Source organism: Salvelinus namaycush, chromosome 18 (assembly GCF_016432855.1).
Source record: "Salvelinus namaycush isolate Seneca chromosome 18, SaNama_1.0, whole genome shotgun sequence".
NCBI lineage: Eukaryota > Metazoa > Chordata > Actinopteri > Salmoniformes > Salmonidae > Salvelinus > Salvelinus namaycush.
The window spans coordinates 14,463,026-14,485,046 of record NC_052324.1 but is presented as its reverse complement, the minus strand read 5'-3'; the positions used below and the strand labels follow the sequence as shown (position 1 = coordinate 14,485,046).

The following is a 22,021-nucleotide window of genomic DNA, read 5'->3' as shown; positions in this document are numbered from 1 at the left end:
AATTGACATAATTTGAGTCAATTGGAGGTGTACCTGTGGATGTATTTCAAGGCCTACCTTCAAACTCAGTGCCTCTTCGCTTGACATCATGGGAAAATCAAAAGAAATCAGCCAAGACCTCAGAAAAAACATGTGTAGACCTCCACAAGTCTGGTTCATCCTTGGGAGTAATTTCCAAACGCCTGAAGGTGTCACGCCGTTGAAAGAACTGGACCAAGGTGCAGCGTGGTGAGCGTACATTTTCTTTTATTTATATGAAAAGACGCCGAACAAAACAATAAACACTACAAAACCAACCGTGAAGCTAAAGGCTATGTGCCATAAACAAAGTAAACTTCCCACAAAGACAGGTGGGGAAAAAGGGCTACCTAAGTATGGTTCTCAATCAGAGACAACGATAGACAGCTGTCCCTGATTGAGAACCCTACCCGGCCAAAACATAGAAATACAAATAATAGAACATAGAATACCCACCCGAAATCACACCCTGACCAAACCAAATAGAGACATAAAAAGGATCTCTGAGATCAGGGCGTGACAGTACCCCCCCCAAAGGTGCGGACTCCGGCCGCAAAACCTGAACCTATAGGGGAGGGTCTGGGTGGGCATCTATCTGCGGTGGCGGCTCAGGTGCGGGACGCAGACCCCGCTCCACCACTGGCTCACCCAACTTTGGTGGCACCTCTGGTGCGGGGACCCTCGTCGCCGACCCCGGACTGGGGACCCTTGTCGCGGGCCCCGGACGCTGGAGGTCGCTGGAGGCTCCGGACTGGAGAAGGTCGCTGGAGGCTCCGGACTGGAGAAGGTCGCTGGAGGCTCCGGACTGGAGAAGGTCGCTGGAGGCTCCGGACTGGAGAAGGTCGCTGGAGGCTCCGGACTGGAGACCGTCGCTGGAGGCTCCGGACTGGAGACCGTCGCTGGATGCTTTGTGCCATGACTCCTTACTGGAGGCTTCGTGCCATGGATCATCACTGGAGGCTTCTTGCCATGGATCATCACTGGAGGCTTCTTGCCATGGATCATCACTGGAGGCTTCTTGCCATGGATCATCACTGGAGGCTTCTTGCCATGGATCATCACTGGAGGCTTCTTTCCATGGATCATCACTGGAGGCTTCGTGCCATGGATCATCACTGGAGGCTTCGTGCCATGGATCATCACTGGAGGCGTCTTGCCATGGATCATCACTGGAGTGAAGAGATGTATGGGCAGTCTGGTACGTGGAGCTGCCACAGGGCTCACCAAGCTGGGAAGACTTACAGGAGGATTAGTTCTGGGCGCAGGCACAGGACTCACCAGGCTGGAGAGACATACAGGAGGCCTTGTCCTTGGCAGAGGCACCGGATACACTGGGCCGTGGAGGCGCACTGGAGGTCTCGAGCTTGGAGCCTGCACAACCCGTCCTGGCTGGGTGGTTATCTTCAACCTGCAAATGCGGGGCGCTGGCACAGGACGCACTGGGCTGTGCAGACGTACCGGAGACAGTGCGCAGAGCCGGCGCAGGATATACTGGGACGAGGAGGCGCACTGGAGGTCTGGAGAGCAGGGCTGGCACAACCCGTCCTGGCTGGATGCTCACCCTAGCCCGGCAGATGCGGGGAGCTGGAATGTAGCGCACCGGGCTAAGAACGCGTACTGGAGACACCGTGCGCTCCACCGCATAACATGGTGCCTGATCAGTACGACGCTCGCCACGGTAAGCACGGGGAGTTGGCTCAGGTCTCCAACCTGACTCAACCAAACTCCGTGTGCACCCCCAAACATTTTTTTTGGGGGGGCTGCCTCTCGGGCTTCCTTGTTAGCCATGTTCCCTCGTAACGCTGCCGCTCTGCTTTTGCTGCCTCCAGTTCCTCCCGTGGACGGCGATACTCCCCAGCCTGCCTCCAGGGTCCCTTACCGTCCAGGATTTCCTCCCAAGTCCATGAATCCTGAACACGCTGCTCCTCCTTACCATGCTGCTTGGTCTGTTGGTGGCGGGAAGTTCTGTCACGGCCGTTGAAAGAACTGGACCAAGGTGCAGCGTGGTAAACACTACAAAGCAAACCGTGAAACTAAAGGCTATGTGCCATAAACAAAGTCAACTTCCCACAAAGACAGGTGGGAAAAATGGCTACCTAAGTATGGTTCTCAATCAGAGACAACGATAGACAGCTGTCCCTGATTGAGAACCCTACCCGGCCAAAACATAGAAATACAAATAATAGAACATAGAATACCCACCCCAAATCACACCCTGACCAAACCAAATAGAAACATAAAAAGGATCTCTAACGTCAGGGCGTGACAGAAGATACCACGTTCATCTATACAAACAACAGTACGCAAGTATAAACACTATAGGACCACACAGCTGTCATACCGCCCAGGAAGGAGACGCCTTCGGTCTCCTAGAGATGAACGTACTTTGGTGTGAAAAGTGCAAATCAATCCCAGAACAACAGCAAATTACCTTGTGAGGATGCTGGAGGAAACAGGTACAAAAGTATCTATATCCACAGTAAAACGAGTCCTATATCAACATAACCTGAAAGGCCGCTCAGCAAGGAAGAAGCCACTGCTCCAAAACCGCCATAAGAAAGCCAGACTACGGTTTGCAACTGCACATGGGGACAAAGGTTGTACTTTTTGGAGAAATGTCCTCTGGTCTGATGAAACAAAAATTGAACTGTTTGGCGATAATGACCATCGTTATTTTTGGAGAAAAAAGGGGGACGCTTGCAAGCCAAAGAACACCATCCCAACCATGAAGCACGGGGGTGGCAGCATCATGTTGTGGGGGTGCTTTGATGCAGGAGGGACTGGTGCACTTCACAAAATAGATGGCATCATGAGGCAGGAGAATATGTGGATATATTGAAGCAACATCTCAAGACATCAGTCAGGAAGTTAAAGCTTGGTCGCAAATGGGTCTTCCAAATGGACAATGACCCCAAGCATACTTCCAAAGTTGTGGCAAAATGGCTTAAGGACAACAAAGTCAAGGTATTGGAGTGGACATCACAAAGCCCTGACCTCAGTCCCATAGAAAATGTGTGGGCAGAACTGAAAAAGTGTGTGCGAGCAAGGAGGCCTACAAACCTGACTCAGTTACACCAGCTCTGTCAGGATGAATGGGCCAAAATTCACCCAACTTATTGTGGGAAGCCTATCCGGAACGTTTGACCCAAGTTAAACAATTTAAAGGCAATGCTACCAAATACTAATTGAGTGTATGTACACTTCTGACCCACTGGGAATGTGATGAAAGAAATAAAAGCTGAAATAAATAATTCTCTCTGTTACGGCTGTCGTCGGAATGAGACCAAGGTGCAGCGTGGTAGGCGTACATTTTGAATTTATTAAATGAACACCAAAAAAACAAGATAAACGACACGTAAAGTATTGTAGCGCTAAACCAGCAACTAACAAAAAGAAGATCCCACAACAGAAAGTGGGGAAAAGTGCTGCCTAAGTATGATTCCCAATCAGAGACAACGATAGACAGCTGCCTCTGATTGGGAACCATACTCGGCCAAAAACAAAGATATAGACAACATAGAATGCCCACCCCAAATCACACCCTGACCTAACCAAATAGAGAAATAAAACGGCTCTCTAAGGTCAGCGTGACACTCTCTACTATTATTCTGACATTTCACATTCTTAAAATAAAGTGGTGATCCTTACTGACCTAAAACAGGGAATTTTTACTAGGATTAAATGTCAGGAATTGTGAAAAACTGAGTTTAAATGTATTTGGCTAAGGTGTATGTAAACTTCCGACTTCAACTGTATATACTGTATTCTAGTCATTGAACACTGGTCACTTGAATAATGTTTACATACTGTTTTACTCACTTCATATGTATGTACTGTATTCTAGTCATTGAACACTGGTCACTTTAATAATGTTTACATACTGCATTCTAGTCATTGAACACTGGTCACTTTAATAATGTTTACATACTGTTTGACCTACATTATATGCATATACTGTATTCTAGTCATGGCTAATCCTATATAACTACTGCTGTACACACCTTTCCTATTCATATACTGTCCATACTGTCTTTACACACCATTATATGTATATATATATTTACACACATCAGTGGAGGCTGCTGAGGGGAGGACAGCTCATAATAATGGCTGGAATGGAGTTTAAGGGAGTGAATGTAATGGTATCAAACATATGAAAACCATGTTTTTTTTTATACCATTCACTCCATTCCAGCCATTATTATGAGCTGTCCTCCCCTCAGCAGCCTCCACTGATATACACTTTAAATATAGTGCATTCGGAAAGTATTCAGACCCCTTGATTTTTTTAAACATTTTGTTACGTTACAGCCTTATCCTAAAATGTATTCAATGTTTTATCAATCTACACACAATATCCCATAATAACAAAGCAAAAAAATGTTTTTTTAGAAACTTTAGCAAATGTCTTTAAAAAAGAAGGAAATATCAAGTATTCAGATCATTTACTCAGTACTTTGTTGAAGCACTTTGGCAGCGATTACAGCATCAAGTCTTCTTGGATATGATGTTACAAGCTTGGCACATCTGTATTTGGAGTTTCTCCCATTCTTCTCTGCAGATCCTCTCAAGCTCTGTCAGATATTTTCAGGTCTTTCCAGAGATGTTAAATAGGGTTCAAGCCGGGCTCTGGCTGGGCCACTCAAGGACATTGAGACTTGTCCCGAAGCCACTCCTGCTTTGTCTTGGCTGTGTACTTAGGGTCGTTGTCCTGTTAGAAGGTGGACCTTGGCCCCAGTCTGAGGTCCTCAGCGTTCTGGAGCAGGTTTTCATCAAGGATCTCTTTGTACTTTGCTCCGTTCATCTTTGCCTCAATCCTGACTAGTCTCCCAATCCCTGCTGCTGAAAAATATCCCCACAGCATGATGCTGCCACCACCACTATGCTTCACCGTAGGGATGGTGCCTGGGTTCCTCCAGACGTGACTCTTGGCATTCAGGCCAAAGAGTTCCATCTTGGTTTCATCAGAGCAGAGATTATTGTTTCTCATGGTCTGAGAGTCCTTAAGGTACCTTTTGGCAAACTCCAAGCAGGCTGTCATGTGCCTTTTAATGAGGAGTGGCTTCCGTCTGGCCACTCTACTATAAAGGCCTGATTGGTAGAGGGCTGCAGAGATGGTTGGCCTTCTGGAAGCTTCTCCCATGCACCTGAGCTCAATTTCGAGTCTCATAGCAAAGGGTCTGAATACTTACGTAAATAAGGTATCTGTTTTTTATAAATTCTTAAATTCTAAAAACCTATTTTTGCTTTGTCATTATGGGGTATTGTGTGTAGATTGATGAGTGGAAAAAATGATTTCATACATTTTTGAATAAGGCTGTAACGTAACAAAATGTGGAAAAAGTCAAGGTGTCTGAATACTTTCACGAATGCACTGTATGTACATATTTAGATTCCGGTTTCTGACATTTCTTAATTATGTGTGTATTATTTTTAAAAATTATTATTATTATTATTGCTAGGCATTACCGCACTGTTGGAGCTAGAAACACAAGCATTTCGCTGCACCTGCAATAACATCTGCAAATCTGTGTACGCGACCAATAAACTTTGATTTGGATATGAGAAAAGTTGAAAGGTACATTCACGTCTTGCACACTGTTACAGGATTGTGTATGTGTGTGTGTTGGAAACAGAGAGGAATTGAGAGCGCTATTGCTTTCTGGGTTGTAGACAATTCCAGATGTCAACGTGTTGCCCTGAGTGGAGTATTGCTATTAACTGCTGCTAGGAGATTTTAAAAACATTACATTGGACTAGGACGAGTCTACTCTCTGCTTACACCGTTAAATCTGGAATTAAATACAAAACAGACTTGTTTCTACTGTACAGTACGTACAAATGATACATGCAAATTAACTTCTATATATACACTGCTGTGTATATTGTATACAAAGGTGCTTGATATAAATGCATTTACATTGTGGTAAAATACGCATTAATTGACATGTATCATAAATACAAATCATATCCTTATTGGGTTAAACATACTCAAAAAACACACACACCCATAATTAGACAAATATTGTATATAGATACATACACCTGAGTACACAAAACATTAAGTACACCTGCTCTTTCCATGACATAGACTAAACAGGTGAATCCAGGTGAAACCTATGATCCCTTATTGATGTCACTTGTTAAATCCACTTCAAATCAGTGTAGATGAAGGGGAGAAGGACTTTCAAGCCTTGAGACATAAATTGTGTGTGTGCCATTCAGAGGGTAATTGGGCAAGACAAAAGATTTAAGTGCCTTTGAACAGTGTATGGTAGTAGGTGCCAGGCACACTGGTTTGTGTCAAGAACTGCAAACCTGCTGGGGTTTCCACGCTGAACAGTTTCTCGTGTGTATCAAGATTGGTCCACCACCCAAAGAACATCCAGCTAACTTGACAACAGTGGGAAGCATTGGAGTCAATATGGGCCAGCATCCCTGTGGAATGCTTTCGACACCTTGTAGAGTCCAAGCCCTGACGAATTGAGGCTGTTCTGATGGCAAAAGGGGAGGGTGCAAGTCAATATTAGGAAGGTGTTCTTAATGTTTGGTATACTCAGTATATAGCACATGAATATTGCAGTGTTGTGCCATTCCATTTCCAAGTAGATTTGAAGCTAAAGTCAAGTATTGCAACATATTGGGAAATAATTCCAACTCTGATGTATTGCTTCTTCTTCTTGGATTGATGTCTACTCAGAGATGGGTCCCGATTTTCCGACCTAGTGTGCACTTGCACAATTCATTCATGGGAAGGGTGGAGGTGGAGAATCTGGACACAGTCTTAAAGGGATACTTCGTGATTTTGGCAATGAGGCCTTTTATCTACTTCCCCAGAGTCAGATACACTCGTGAATACCATGTTTATGTCTCTGTGTCTAGTATGAAGGAAGATAGAGGTAGTTTCAAGAATGGGTAGCTGCATCCCAATATGGGGGCGGCTTATGGTAGAGAAATGAACATTAAATTCTGGCAACAGCTCTGGTGGACATTCCTGCAGTCAGCATGCCAATTGCACGCTCCCTCTAAACTTGAGACATCTGTGTCATTGTGTTGTGTGACAAAACTGCATATTTTAGAGACATTTTGTCCCTAGCACAGTGTTCACCTGTGTAATGATCATGCTTCTTCAAATGCCACACCTATCAGGTGGATGGATTATCTTGGCAAAGGAGAAATGCTCACTAACAGAGATGTAAACAAATTTGTGAACAACATTTGACAGAAATAAGCTTTTGGTGTGTATGGAACTTTACATGTTGCGTTTATGTTTTTGTTCAGTTTATATGTTACGTATTGGCAAAACGTTTGATATGTTACGAATTTGCCAAATGTATGATATGTTACAAATTCTTGCTAGATGGCCAACGCTAGGCTAGTGGTTAGGGTTAAGGTTAGGAGTTAGGTTAAAACGTTAGGGTTAAGGGAAGGGTTAGCTAAAGGATTAAAGTTATGGTTAGCTAAAAGGGTTAAGATTAAGATTAGTGGAATGGTTAGCTAACATATTTGTAGTTGAAAAGTTGCTAATTAACAAAAACGCTAAAGTTGTTCGTGATGAGATTTGAGAAATTATTGCAACCTTTGGGTTACTAGACGTTCATACTGGACACAGACATAAAAATGGTATCCACAAACTACATAAAAGGCCTCATTGCAAAAATACTGAAGTACCCCTTTAATAAGGTAATGAGAGCCTGCTCAGACAGGAAACTGGAAGCTAAGTCAAAACTTAGTCGTCCCCTGATGGCTCTAGAGAGCAGAGGTCAAATGAGATCCCCTGCTGGCTGCTGAGGTCAGAAGAGATCCTGAGGACCCAGGTGAATTATAATAGGAGTGGCAATAGTCTGTGGCTGGTAAAAGGCACTGTCAATGTACAGGCCGCCTAAAGAGAGAGGGAGAAAGAAGTGGAGGGAGCAGAGAAACTGTGATTACAGCCGTGGCCTATAGGAGGCAGTGTTACAAACGAAAAGGCACATTTTGATATTGATAATGTGGTTTGATTATGGAGAGATCGTGTGTTTGATTAGATGAACAGTGGTAGAGGATTGTGGTGGATATGAAAAAGTGGTGAATTGGGTCTAGCTGTGAATTTCAGAATGCTATGCAAGTTAAGTACTGGTACTCAACTGATGAATAATATATGATAAACACATTTTAATTGTATAATTTAAAAACATATATCTCAAAATAAGTCTCAAACAAATCAAGTAACCAATTAAACTTAAGTATTTAGGTCTTAATCTATAACAAACATTTGTGGACAATCAATATCCAATGAACAAGATTAATGTCACTGTGCATTCAACCATTTTTGTATGTATAAAAATATACATCATACAAAGAAATATATATATATTTTAGTTAAGGTTCTCTGTCTGTTGTACACATGGGGGTGAACACCTATCCTAAAATGGGTAGTAGTGGCGGAAAACAGGAGAGGCTGGGGACAATCGCATGACAGGGAACATTACTGAAGGCATCCTCGAGAGAAAACCTACAAAAAAAATAACCAAATTGTACAGTCTATCCAATCAAATGAAACTTAGAACATACAGTACCAGTCAAAAGTTTACTCATCTACTCATTCAAAGGTTTTTCTTTATTTTTACTATTTTCTACATTGTAGAATAATAGTGAAGACATCAAAACTATCAAACAACACATATGGAATCATGTACAGTTGAAGTCGGAAGTTTACATACACCTTAACCAAAAACATTTTTACTCAGTTTTTCACAATTCCTGACATTTAATCCTAGTAAAAATTCCCTGTCTTAGGTCAGTTATGATCACCACTTTATTTTAAGAATGTGAAATGTCAGAATAATAGGAGAGAATATTTATTTCAGCTTTAATTTCTTTCATCACATTCCCAGTGGGTCAGAAGTTTACATACACTCAATTAGTATTTGGTAGCATTGCCTTAAAATTGCTTAACTTGGGTCAAGCGTTTTGGGTAGCCTTCCACAAGCTTCCCACAATAAGTTGGGTGAATTTTGGCCCATTCCTCCTGACAGAGCTGGTGTAACTGAGTCAGGATTGTAGGCCTCCGTGCTTGCACACATTTTTCAGTTCTGCCCACAAATTGTCTATAGGATTGAGGTCAGGGCTTTGTGATGGCCACTCCAATACCTTGACTTTGTTATCCTTAAGCCATTTTGCCACAACTTTGGAAGTATGCTTGGGGTCATTGTCCATTTGGAAGACCCATTTGTGACCAAGCATTTAACTTCCTGACTGATGTCTTGAGATGTTGCTTCAATATATACACATTATCTTCCTTTCTCATGTCATCTATTTTGTGAAGTGCACCAGTCCCACCTGCAGCAAAGTACCCCCAGGACATGATGCTGCCACCCCTGTGCTTCATGGTTGGGGATGGTGTTCTTCGGCTTGCAAGCCCCCCCCCCCCCCCCTTTTTTCTCCAAACATAATGATGGTCATTATGGCCAAACAGTTCAATTTTTGTTTCATCAGACCAGAGGAAGTTTCTCCAAAAAGTACAATCTTTGTCCCCATGTGCAGTTGCAAACCGTAGTCTGGCTTTCTTATGGCGGTTTTGGAGCAGTGGCTTCCTCCTTGCTGAGCGGCCTTTCAGGTTATGTCGATATAGGACTCGTTTTTACTGTGAATATAGATACTTCTGTACCTGTTTCCTCCAGCATCTTCACAAGGTCCTTTGTTGATGTTCTGGGATTGATTTGCACTTTTCGCACCAAAGTACATTCATCTCCAAGACAGAACGCGTCTCCTTCCTGAGCGGTATGACGGCTGGGTTGTCCCTTGGTGTTTATACTTGCGTACTGTTGTTTGTACAGATGAACGTGGTACCTTCAGGGGTTTGGAAATTGCTCCCAAGGATGAACCAGACTTGTGGAGGTCTACAATTTTTTTTCTGAGGCCTTGGCTGATTTCTTTTGATTTTCCCATGATGTCAAGCAAAGAGGCACTGAGTTTGAAGGTATGCCTTGAAATACATCCACAGGTACACCTCCAATTGACTCAAATTATGTCAATTAGCCTATCAGAAGCTTCTGATAGTCTTGACACAATTTTCTGGAATTTTCCAAGCTATTTAAAGGCACAGTCAACTTACTGTATGTAAACTTCTGACCCACTGGAATTGTGATACAGTGAATTATGAAATAATCTGTCTGTAAACAACTGTTGAAAAAATGACTTGTGTCATGCACAAAGTAGATGTCCTAACCGAGAAGCCAAAACTATAGGTTTGTTAACAAGAAATGTGTGGAGTGGTTGAGTTTTAATGAGGCCAACCTAAGTGTATGTAAACTTCTGACTTCAACTGTAGTAACCAGAAAAGTTGCATGAACTAACTGTGTACAATAATGGTGTTTATCATGATTTTTGAATGACTCCCCATTGCTGTACCCCAATTTTCTGTAAGGTCCCTCATTTGGGGCAGCAGGTAGCCAAGATTAGAGCGTTGGGCCAGTAACCGAAAGGTTGCTAGATCGAATCCCCGAGTTGACAGAGAGGAAGGAAACTGCTGAGGGATTTCACCATGATACCAATGGTGATTTAAAAAAAGTTATTACAGAGTTAAATGGGTGGATCAACAATACTCCACAATACTAACCTAAATGACAGAGTGAAAAGGAAGCCTGTACAGAACAATACTGCAAAGAATGGGGCAAAGAAATTAACTTTTTGTCCTTTTTTAAAATTTTATTTCACCTTTATTTAACCAGGTAGGCTAGTTGAGAACCAGTTCTCATTTACAACTGTGACCTGGCCAAGATAAAGCAAAGCAGTGTGACACAGACAACAACACAGAGTTACACATGAAATAACATGGAATAAACAAGCCAATAACACAATAAACAAGTCAATGACACAGTAGAAAAAAAGAAAGTCTATATACAGTGTGTGCAAAAGGCATGAGGAGGTAGGCAATACATAGGCCATAGTAGCGAAGAATAACAATTTAGCAGATTAACACTGGAGTGATAAATGAGCAGATGATGTGCAAGTAGAGATACTGGTGTGCAAAAGAGCAGAAAAGTAATTAAAAACAGTATGGGGATGAGGTAGGTAGATTGGGTGGGCTATTTACAGATGGACTATGTACAGCTGCAGCGATCGTTTAGCTGATGTTTGAAGTTGGTGAGGGAAATATAAGTCTCCAGCTTCAGCGATTTTTGCAATTCGTTCCAGTCACTGGCAGCAGAGAACTGGAAGGAAAGGTGGCCAAATGAGGTGTTGGCTTTGGGGATGATCAGTGAGATATACCTGCTGGAACGTGTGCTACGGGTGGGTGTTGTTATCGTGACCAGTGAACTGAGATAAGGCGGAGCTTGACCTAGCATAGACTTATAGGTGACTTGGAGCCAGTTGGTCTGGCGACGAATATGTAGCGTGGGCCAGCCGACTAGAGCATACAGGTCGCAGTGGTGGGTGGTATAAGGTGATTTGGTAACAAAACGGATGGCACTGTAATAGACTGCATCCAGTTTGCTGAGTAGAGTATTGGAAGCTATTTTGTAGATGACATTGCCGAAGTCGAGGATCGGTAGGATAGTTAGTTTTACTAGGGTAGGTTTGGCGGCGTGAGTGACGGAGGCTTTGTTACGAAATAGAAAGCCGATTCTAGATTTGATTTTGGATTGGAGATTTTTAATATGAGTCTGGAAGGAGAGTTTACAGTCTAGCCAGACACCTAGGTATTTATAGTTGTCCACATATTCCAGGTCAGAACCGTCCAGGGTGGTGATGCTAGTCAGGCGGGCGGGTGGTGAACGGTTGAAAAGCATTAATTTGGTTTAACTAGCATTTAAGCGCAGTTGGAGTCCATGGAAGGAGTGTTGTATGGCATTGAAGCTCGTTTGGAGGTTAGTTAGCACAGTGTCCAAGGAAGAGCCAGAAGTATACAGAATGGTGTCGTCTACGTAGAGGTGGATCAGGGAATCACTAGAATCACTAGAATGTGATTGAAAACAGCAGTGTATTTGGAGGGCAAGTTGGTCAGGATAATGTCTATGAGGGTGCCCATGTTTACGGATTTAGGATTGTACCTGGTGGGTTCCTTGATGATTTGTGTGAGATTGAGGGTATCTAGCTTAGATTGTAGGACTGCCGCGGTGTTAAGCATATCCCAGTTTAGGTCACCTAACAGAACGAACTCTGAAGCTAGATGGGGGGCGATCAATTCACATATGGTGTCCAGGGCACAGCTGGGAGCAGAGGGGGGTCGATAACATGCGGCAACAGTGAGAGACTTATTTCTGGAGAGATTCATTTTTAAGATTAGAAGTTCGAACTGTTTGGGTATAGACCTGGAAAGTATGACAGAACTTTGCAGGCTATCTCTGCAGTAGATTGTGACTCCTCCACCTTTGGAAGTTCTATCTTGACGGAAAATGTTGTAGTTGGGTATGGAAATCTTAGAATTTTTGGTGGCCTTCCTAAACCAGGATTCAGACACGGCAAGGACATCAGGGTTGGCGGAGTGTGCTAAAGCAGTGAGTAAAACAAACTTAGGGAGGAAGCTTCTGATGTTAACATGCATGAAACTAAGGCTTTTCCGATCACAGAAGTCAACAAATGAGGTTGCCTGGGGACACGCAGGTACTGGGTTTACCTCCACATCACCCGAGGAACAGAGGAGGAGTAGGATGAGGGTACGGCTAAAGGCTATCAAAACTGGTCGTCTAGAGCGTTGGGAACAAAGAATAAAAGGAGCAGATTTCTGGGCGTGGTAGAATAGATTCAGGGCATAATGTGCAGACAGGGGTATGGTGGGGTGCGGGTAGAGCGGAGGTAAGCCCAGGCACTGAGTGATGATAAGAGAGGTTGCATCTCTGGACATGCTGGTTATAATGGGTGAGGTCACCGCATGTATGGGAGGTGGGACAAAGGAGGTATCAGATGTATGAGTGGAACTAGGGGCTCCATTGTAAACTAAAACAATGATACCTAGCCTAAAAACACGTCTGCACTGCTACGCCATCTCGGAGAGAATCCTGAATACAAAACATTATGTTTAGGGCAAATCCAACTAAACACATCACCAAGTACCACTCTTCACATTTTCAAGCATGGTGGTGGCTGCATCATCTTATGGGTATGCTTGTCATTAGCAAGGACTACGGAGTTTGAACACTGAATGTTCCTGAGAGGCCTAGTTACAGTTGACTTAAATCGGCTTGAAAATCTATGGCAAGGCTTGAAAATGGCTGTCTAGCAATGATAAATGACCAACTTGACAGAGCTTGAAGAATCCAGGTTTGCAAAGCTCAGACTTAGACACCTAGAAAGACTCACAGCTGTAATCGCTGCCAAAGGTGATATGTATTGCCTCAGGTGGTTGAATACAAACTTTTCTTCCACTTTGACAGAGTATTTTGTGTAGATTGTTGATTAAAAAAATATGCTAATTACATGCATTTTAATCCCACTTTGTAATTTAACAAAATGTGAAAAAAGTCAAGGGGTGTGGATACTTTCTGAAGGCACTCACATTTGACTGTTCGGCATCTGAGCACCCTCGCTAAGAATCAGGAAAGCAGAAAATGGCAAGGTGAGTTGGAAAAGTAAGCGCATGCGGGGCCTCCCGAGTGGCACAACGGTCTTGAGGCATCACTACAGACCCAGGTTCGATCCCAGGCTGTCTCACAACTGGCTGTGACAAGGAGTCCCATAGGGCGGCCCACAATTGGCCCAGCGTCGTCCGGGTTAGGGGAGAGTTTGGCCGGGGGGGGAATACTTTGCTCATCGCGCTCTAGTGATTCCTAGTGGTGGGCCAGGTGCCTGCAGGCTGACTTTGGTCGTCAGTTGAACGGTGTTTCCTCTGACACATTGGTGCGACTGGCTTCCGGGTTAAGCGGGCGGGTGTTAAGAATCGTGGTTTGGCGTGCATATTTTGGAGGAAGGATGACTCGACCTTCACCTCTCCCGAGCCCGTTGGGGAGTTGCAGGGATAAGACAAGATTGCAATTGGAGATCACGAAAATTGGGGAGAAAAATTAGGATAAAATATAAAAATATATATTTTAAAAACGCATGCATGTGTGACACTGTCTAGTAGCTGCTGGTCCTGGCTCTGGTATGAACAATGTGCTTACCATAGGCAGGGAGGTAAGCTGCAGTACCATAACCATATGGAGCTCCATAGCCTGGAAAGAGAGGTCAGGGAACTTTAGCTACAGGAGCAGTGCTTACATAGTGACAACCTAACGAACACACATTTACAAACACCAAGCCCCGGGTCTTACCTATTGGGAGGTAGCCATGGGTGGGGGGAGCGCTGATGTAGGGTGCTCTATGCATCACTGGTCTTGTTCTAGGCCTGGAATGGGCATGGGCTGGGATAGTCACAGTTGATGACACAGTTCTCTTCACCTGCAAACAAACACACACATTCGTTACGGTTATAGCGTCACCTTTGCATACATTTCCATACTTTCAGACGTATGCTGCACAACTAATATTGATAGGCTCATTTGAATTCTATGGATGGGCTGAAAGTGATCTTTGTCCACCCACCAGGGTGGTAGGTCTCCTCTTCTTGTTGCAGGGGTCTTTGGAGTCAGAGAAGAGTCTCTTCAGAGCAGCCAGGGCAGCGCAAGCCTTCGCCGCTTTCTTATTGGGCCCCGAGCCTCGGAACTTCTGTTTATCAACCTCCACCTACAGTACAGTACAGACACTCAATCATTCAGAACTACACTAGGGCCACTTGTCCTGACCTACTGGGCTCTAGTTTAGTTTCTCTTGTTCAGGTCAAAAGACTTAAATAAAAGTCAAGCAGGTGCTAGGCTGCTGGGTGTGTGTGCAAGTCTGTGTGTGTGTATGTGCGAAGCACCGCCACAGAGTTATATTTTACAACAAATGCTGCAGAAGAAGCAAACTCCTTCGTAGGCGACTCTTTTGTCCACACCCACACGACTGGCGCGCCCCAAATGTCTGGTGCGCCGCGCCCACACACACACAGCTGGCTGTCTTTGTCTATAAAACATCTGTGCTGCATGCGATTTAACAAGTCACAGGAAGCATGCACTTTTGTTGCCTTCCTTGTTAGAATAAAAGAGATTACTTGAAAAAAGTAATACCTAATCCATTAGCCTACTAATTCATGTATTGATAAATTAAAAACGTGCACATATTCAATAGCCCAGAAGAAACAAATAAACCAAAATAAAAATTATTTTAACCTGGTAATAATAAATGTTCTTTCAATTTGCTCCAGAATCTAATTACATCAATAATAAAACTAGGCCTAAAATATTTCCTTGAAATGTTAATTCAAACTGCATATGTTGGATAGAAATTGCCTTATTAGAGATTCTGCACAGCGGCTTGTTCTGGCCAATCCCCTCAAACTTATCAGCAGCACACAGAATCTCTCCATCGATTGGAGGAGTATTAGGCTATTGGCACCAATATGTCAAGTCTGACTGAAGCCTATTAATTTTTCTTTAATTTAACCTTTATTTAACTAGGCAAGTCAGATAAGAACAAATTCTTATTTACAATGACGTTCTAGCCCGGCTAAACCCTCCCCTAACCCAGACGACGCTGGGCCAATAGGCTAACAGCAAAAAAAAAAAAAAAAATTACGATATGAAAAGACTGAATGTGACTGACTTGACCTAGGAAAGTGTCCAGACGACTGTGTGCTGGATGACTAGTAGGCTAGATGCGAATGTTCTGAAAGATTCATTCTAATTAATCAACTGAAAAATTTAAGAGCCCCCATCAACAGCCAATGGGCCATCAGCAGGACAATAATTCTTGCTTTGTCTGAGATCAAATCAAACCTTATTAGTCACATGCTCCGAATACTTACAGTGAAATGCTTACTTACAAGGCCATAACCAACAATGCAGTTTAAAAATTACGAATAAGAAATAAAAGGAACAAGTAATTAAAGAGCAGCAGTAAAATAACAATAGCGAGACTATATACAGGAGGTACCAGTACAGAGTCAATGTGCGGGGGAACCAGTTAGTCGAGGTAATTGAGGTAATTTGTACATGTAGGTAGAGTTATTAAAGTGACTATGCATAGATAATAACAGAGTAGCAGCGGCGTAAAAGAGAGGGTGGGGAGGGGGGGGACAATGCAAATAGTCTGGGTAGCCTTTTGATTAGATGTTCAGGAGTCTTATGGCTTGGGGGTAGAAGATGTTTAGAAGCCTCTTGGACCTAGACTTGGTGCTCCGGTACCGCTTGCCGTGTGGTAGCAGAGAGAACAGTCTATGACTAGGGTGGCTGGAGTCTTTGACCATTTTTAGGGCCTTCCTCTGACACCGCCTGGTATATAGAGGTCCTGGATGGCAGGAAGCTTGGCCCCAGTGATGTACCGGGCCATATCCACTACCCTCTGTAGTGCCTTGCGGTCGGAGGCCAAGCAGTTGCCATACCAGGCAATGATGCAACCAGTCAGGATGCTCTTGATGGAGCAGCTGAAGAACCTTGAGGATCTGAGGACCCATGCAGAATCTTTTCAGTCTCCAGAGGGGGAATATGTTTTGTCGTGCCCTCCTCACGTCTTTCATGGTGTGCTTGGACCATGTTAGTTTGTTGGTGATGTGGACACGCTCAACCTGCTCCACTACAGCCCCGTCGATGAGAATGGGGGCGTACTCGGTCCTCATTTTCCTGTAGTCCACAATCATCTCCTTTGTCTTGATCACGTTGAGGAAGATGTTGTTGTCCTGGCACCAAACGGTCAGGTCTCGGACCTCCTCCCTATAGGCTGTCTCGTCGTTGTCAGGCCCACCACTGGTGTGTCATCTGCAAACTTAATGATGGTGTTGGAGTCGTACCTGGCCGTGCAATCATGAGTGAAGTGAGTACAGGAGGGGACTGAGCACACACCCCTGAGGGGCCCCTGTGTGAGGATCAGCGTGGCGGATGTGTTGTTACCTACCCTTACCACCTGGGGGCGGCCCGTCAGGAAGTCCAGGATCCAGTTGCAGAGGAAGGTGTTTATGTCCTTAGCTTAGTGATGAGCTTTGAGGGCACTATGGTGTTGAACACTGAACTGTAGTCAAAGAATAGCAATCTCCTATAGGTGTTCCTTTTGTCCAGGTGGGAAAGGGCAGTGTGGAGTGCAATAGAGATTGCATCACTGTGGATCTGTTAGGGCAGTATGCAAATTGGAGTGGGTCTAGCGTTTCTGGGTATAATGGTTTTGATGTGAGCCATGACCAGCCTTTCAAAGCACTTCATGGCTACAGACATGAGTGCTACAGGTCAGTTGTCATTTTGGCAGGTGACCTTAGTGTTCTTGGGCACAGGGACTACAGTGGTCTGCTTGAAACATGTTGGTATTACAGAGGGGTTGAAAATGTCAGTGAAGACACTTGCCAGTTGGTCAGCGCATGCTTGCAGTACACGTCCTGGTAATCCATCTGGCTCTGCGGCCAGAACAGCTGGTGCTCTCATGCATGTTTCAGTGTTGTTTGCCTCGAAGCGAGCCTAGAAATAGTTTAGCTCATCTGGTTGGCTCGTGTCACTGGGCAGCTCTAGGCTGTGCTTCCCTTTATGCTTTCCCGGTCTTCCCGGTGCGCTAAAGGCCAGTGAAGACCGTTTTGATGTCTCCACATTGGATTCAATATCTCAAAAGGTATGTTGGTCATCTGCCATTGTCTGCTTGACCTATAAAAAGGTCCCCCATTCTGCTGATGTGAGTTGCTGAACAGCACACCAACATTTGAGATGCATTTAGAAAGTGAACTTGCCATTTCCAAAAAGGTTTTAAATGTAGGCCATTCATATGAAATATGTGCACAGTACTTTGTTTTAAGCATCAATTTATAAAATCAGTTCTTGTTTGCTTGCTAATTGCGAGAAGCACCTGTCAAACTCTGCAATGTCTCGGAAAACACAGGGATGTCGTAGCGCATGAGAACCTTGGAGTTTGCCAAAAAACAGTAGGCTAGTATTGTTACTCTCCCGCCATGCAAAAATGACTGACATGGCAACACTGATGTTAATGAACAAATGCCGATTGAAATAATAAGAAAGCTGATAATTGTGCATGTGACTTGAAGGTGAGAGCACAGTAATAGATTGGCATGCAGTCCCTTTAATCATAGGGTATTGTTACTTTGTGTCTCTAAAACCACAATGGGGGGGGGGGTACAATATTAATCTTAATATTCAGTTAATTCTTTACTTTTTAGAAAAAAGGTACACAACGTGCCTTCGGAAACTATTCAGACCCCTTGACTTTTTCCACATTTTGTTAGGTTACAGCCTTACTCTAAAAATGTATTAAATTGTTTTTCCCCCTCATCAATCTACACACAATACCCCATAAGGACAAAGCAAAAACAGGTTTAGACATTTTTAATAATTTATTAAAAATAATAAACTGAAATATCACATTTACATATGTGGTACACCTGCATTGCTTGCTGTTTGGGGTTTTAGGCTGGGTTTCTGTACAGCACTTTGAGATATCAGCTGATGTAAGAAGGGCTATATAAATACATTTGATTTGACATAAGTATTCAGACCCTTTACTCAGTACTTTGTTAAAGCACCTTTGGTAGTGATAACAGCCTCGAGTCTTCTTGGGTATGATGCAACAAAGCTCGGCACACCTGTATTTCAGGAGTTTCTCTCGTTATTCTCTGCAGATCCTCTCAAGCTCTGTCAGGTTGGATGGGGAGCGTCGCTGCACAGCTATTTTCAGGTCTCTCCAAAGATGTTCGATCGGGTTCAAGTCCAGGCTCTGGCTGGGCCACTCACGGACATTCAGAGACTTGTCCTGAAGCCACTCCTGCATTGTATTGGCTGTGTGCTTAGGGTCGTTGCCCTGTTGGAAGGTGAACCTTCACCGCAGTCTGAGGTCCTCAGCACTCTGTAGCAGGTTTTCATCAAGGATCTCTCTGTACTTTGCTCCGTTCATCTTTCCCTCGATCCTGACCAGTCTCCCAATCACAGCCACTGAAAAAAATCCACCACAGCATGATGCTGCCACCACCACCATGCTTCACTGTAGGGATGGTGACAGATCTAGGAAGTGTCTTGGTAGTTCCAAACGCCTTACATTTAAGAACGATGGAGGCCACCTTCAATGCTGCAGACATGTTTTGGTAACCTTCCCCAGATCTGTGCCTCGACACAATCCTGTCACGGCGCTCTACGGACAATTCCTTCGACCTCATGTCTTGGTTTTTGCTCTGACATGCACTGTCAAATGTGGGACTTTATATAGACAGGTGTGTGCCTTTCCAAATCATGTCCAATCAATTGAATTGACCACAGGTGGACTCCAAGTTGTAGAAACAACTCAAGGATGATCAATGGAAATAGGATGCACCTGAGCCCAATTTCGAGTCTCATAGCAAAGGGTCTGAATACTTATGAAAATAAGGCATCTGTTTTTATTTTTAGAAAATTTGCAAAAATGTCTAATAAACAGTTTTGGCTTTGTCATTATGGGTTATTGTGTTTAGATTGCTGAGGAAAAATGTAATATAATCCATTTTAGAATAAGGCTGTAACGTAACAATGTGTAAAAAGCAATGGGTCTGAATACCTTCCGAAGGCACTGTAGATACAAAGTACTGATCATTATGACCATATTAAAGTTAAGAAAAGTAATACATTTAGTATGTAAAGGACAATAAACAAAAAGTAGCCAACCTCCCATCCCGTTTCCTAACCCCACCCATCCATGTATCCATCCAACCACCCACCTGACCACCCTGAAACCATGTTTTCCACCCCTTCAGAGCCATATCCCTGTAATGCTTAGAGAAGATCTCATGTCAAGTGTTATTGAAGTGTGGTTGCATGTTCACCTGCCTTATTATTTTGGGGTGTTCATATAGGCCACCAAGTGCTAACAGTCAGTATCTAAATAATGTGTGTGAAATGCTTGATAGTGTATGTGATGTAAACAGAGAGGCCTACATTCTTAGGGACCTGAATATTGACTGGTTTTCATCAAGCTTTCCGCTCAAGAAGGAGCTTCTCACTGTAACCAGTGCCTGTAATCTGGTTCAGGTTATTAATCAACCTACCAGGGTGTTTACAAACACTACAGGAACAAGATCATCCACATGTATCGATCACATTTTTACTAATACTGTAAAACTTTGTTCTAAAGCTGTGTCCGTACCCATTGGATGCAGTGATCACAATACAGTGGCTATATCCAGGAAAGCCATGGTTTCAAAAGCTGGGCCTAAAATATTATAGAAGAGATCATACAAAAGATTTTACTGTGACTCTTATGTGGATGATGTTAAAAATATTTGTTGGTCTGATGTGATTAATATGGAGCATCCAGACGCTGCATTTAATGAATTTATGAATTTGCTTCTTCCAATTATTGATAAACATGCGCCTGTTAAGAAACAGACGGTTAGAACTGTTAAGGCTCCATGGATTGATAAGGAATTGAAAAACGATATGGTTGAAAGAGATGGGGCAAACGGAGTGGCTAATACGTCTTGACTGGCTGGCTTACGTCAATTGAAAAATTGTGTGACTAAACTCAACAAAAAGTTTCAAATGAAAGTATAGGAAAAAAGACATATTCAACTCAATCTTTCATCAAATTATTATTACGAGTAAATGTACTGCAATGTGATGACTTGCCGTAAAAAAAAAAAGTATATTGTGGGAGGTGGGAAAATTATTGTTATCGATCAATAATGACAAACCTCCTGGCATAGCCACACCATCTGTCATATCTTTAATCTGAGCCTAGAGGAAAGGATTTGTCCACAGGCCTGGAGGGAAGCCAAAGTAATACCGCTATCCAAGAGTGGTAGTGGTCTTTACTGGTTCTAACAGCAGATTTATCAGCTTGCTGCCAGCTTTTAGCAATGGAAGCTAAATCCATTTTAGAATAAGGCTGTAACGTAATTCTTTGGGGGAAAAGTGAAGGGGTCGGAATACATTTCCCGAATGCACTGTATCAGTGAATGCCACCTCTTCCAGGGATTGAGATACACTGTAGTAAAATATTGTCTGTGTATAATGAGATGAAGTGATCAGTAGATTTGAGGGAAATTGGTGTTATTTTTATCGTTTGACAAATTGCCTGGGCCAGGGGTCCCATGGATAATAAAAATAGCAAAGGAGAAACTGGATTGCCTTGTCTGCTGCTTCTTGTGATTCTGAATAAAGCAGAACAGATTTTGCCTGCTATAAAACTATGGCTGAGGGATTGGCATATAGTGTGTTTAACAAATTATTTAAACTGGAGTCAATTCACATACAGTACCAGCCAAAATTTTGGACACACCTACTCATTCAAGGGATTTTCTTTATTTGTACTATTTTCTACATTGTAGAATAATAGTGAAGACATCAAAACTATGAAATAACACATATGGAATCATGTAGTAACCAGAAAAGTGCTAAACAAATCCAAATATATTTATATTTGAGATTCTTCAAAGTAGCCACCCTTTGCCTTTAAGACAGCTTTGCACACTCTTGGCATTCTCTCAACCATTCTTGAAGGAGTTCCCACATATGCTGAGCACTTGTTGGCTGCATTTCCTTCACTCTGCGGTCCAACTCATCCCCGAACCATTTCAATTAGGTTGAAGTCGGGTGATTGTGGAGGCCAGGTCATCTGATGCAGCACTCCGTCACTCTCCATATTGGTCAAATAGCCCTTGCACAGCCTGGAGGTGTGTTTTGGGTCAATGTGTGTTTAAAAACAAATGATAGTCCCATTAAGTGCAAACCAGATGGGATGGCGTATCGCTGTGGAATGTAGAAAATCTCCACAATGTAGAAAATAGAAAAAATAAAGAAAACCCTTAAATGAGTAGGTGTGTCCAAACTTTTTACTGGTACTGTATGTTCCAAGACATAGTCTATCAAAGCTTTTTTCTGCTTTGAGAGATAAAACAACCTAATGAGCTGTTGTCTCTGAGGTATTTAAGATATGTAATAGTCGGAGGTTATCCGAGGATAAAAGTTTAACAAACCCGCTTTGGTCCATGTAGACTAATTTGGGTAAGTAAGTCTCGAGACTGGATGTCAACCTTTTGGAAAACAGTGTA

At 43.2% G+C, this 22,021-nt stretch overlaps 1 protein-coding gene across 1 annotated transcript in view; it reads right to left on the bottom strand.

Moving 5' to 3' along the window:
- Positions 1-14,058: 14,058 nt before the first annotated feature.
- Positions 14,059-22,021, bottom strand: part of LOC120063566 (spermatid perinuclear RNA-binding protein-like) — a 58,973-nt gene continuing 51,010 nt past the window's right edge. The window contains exons 15-17 of the mRNA XM_039013919.1: positions 14,524-14,664; positions 14,253-14,379; positions 14,059-14,153 (exon numbers count right to left, since the gene is read on the bottom strand). Of these exons, the coding sequence (XP_038869847.1) occupies positions 14,059-14,153; positions 14,253-14,379; positions 14,524-14,664 (363 nt within the window). The remainder of the gene's footprint in view (positions 14,154-14,252; positions 14,380-14,523; positions 14,665-22,021) is intronic.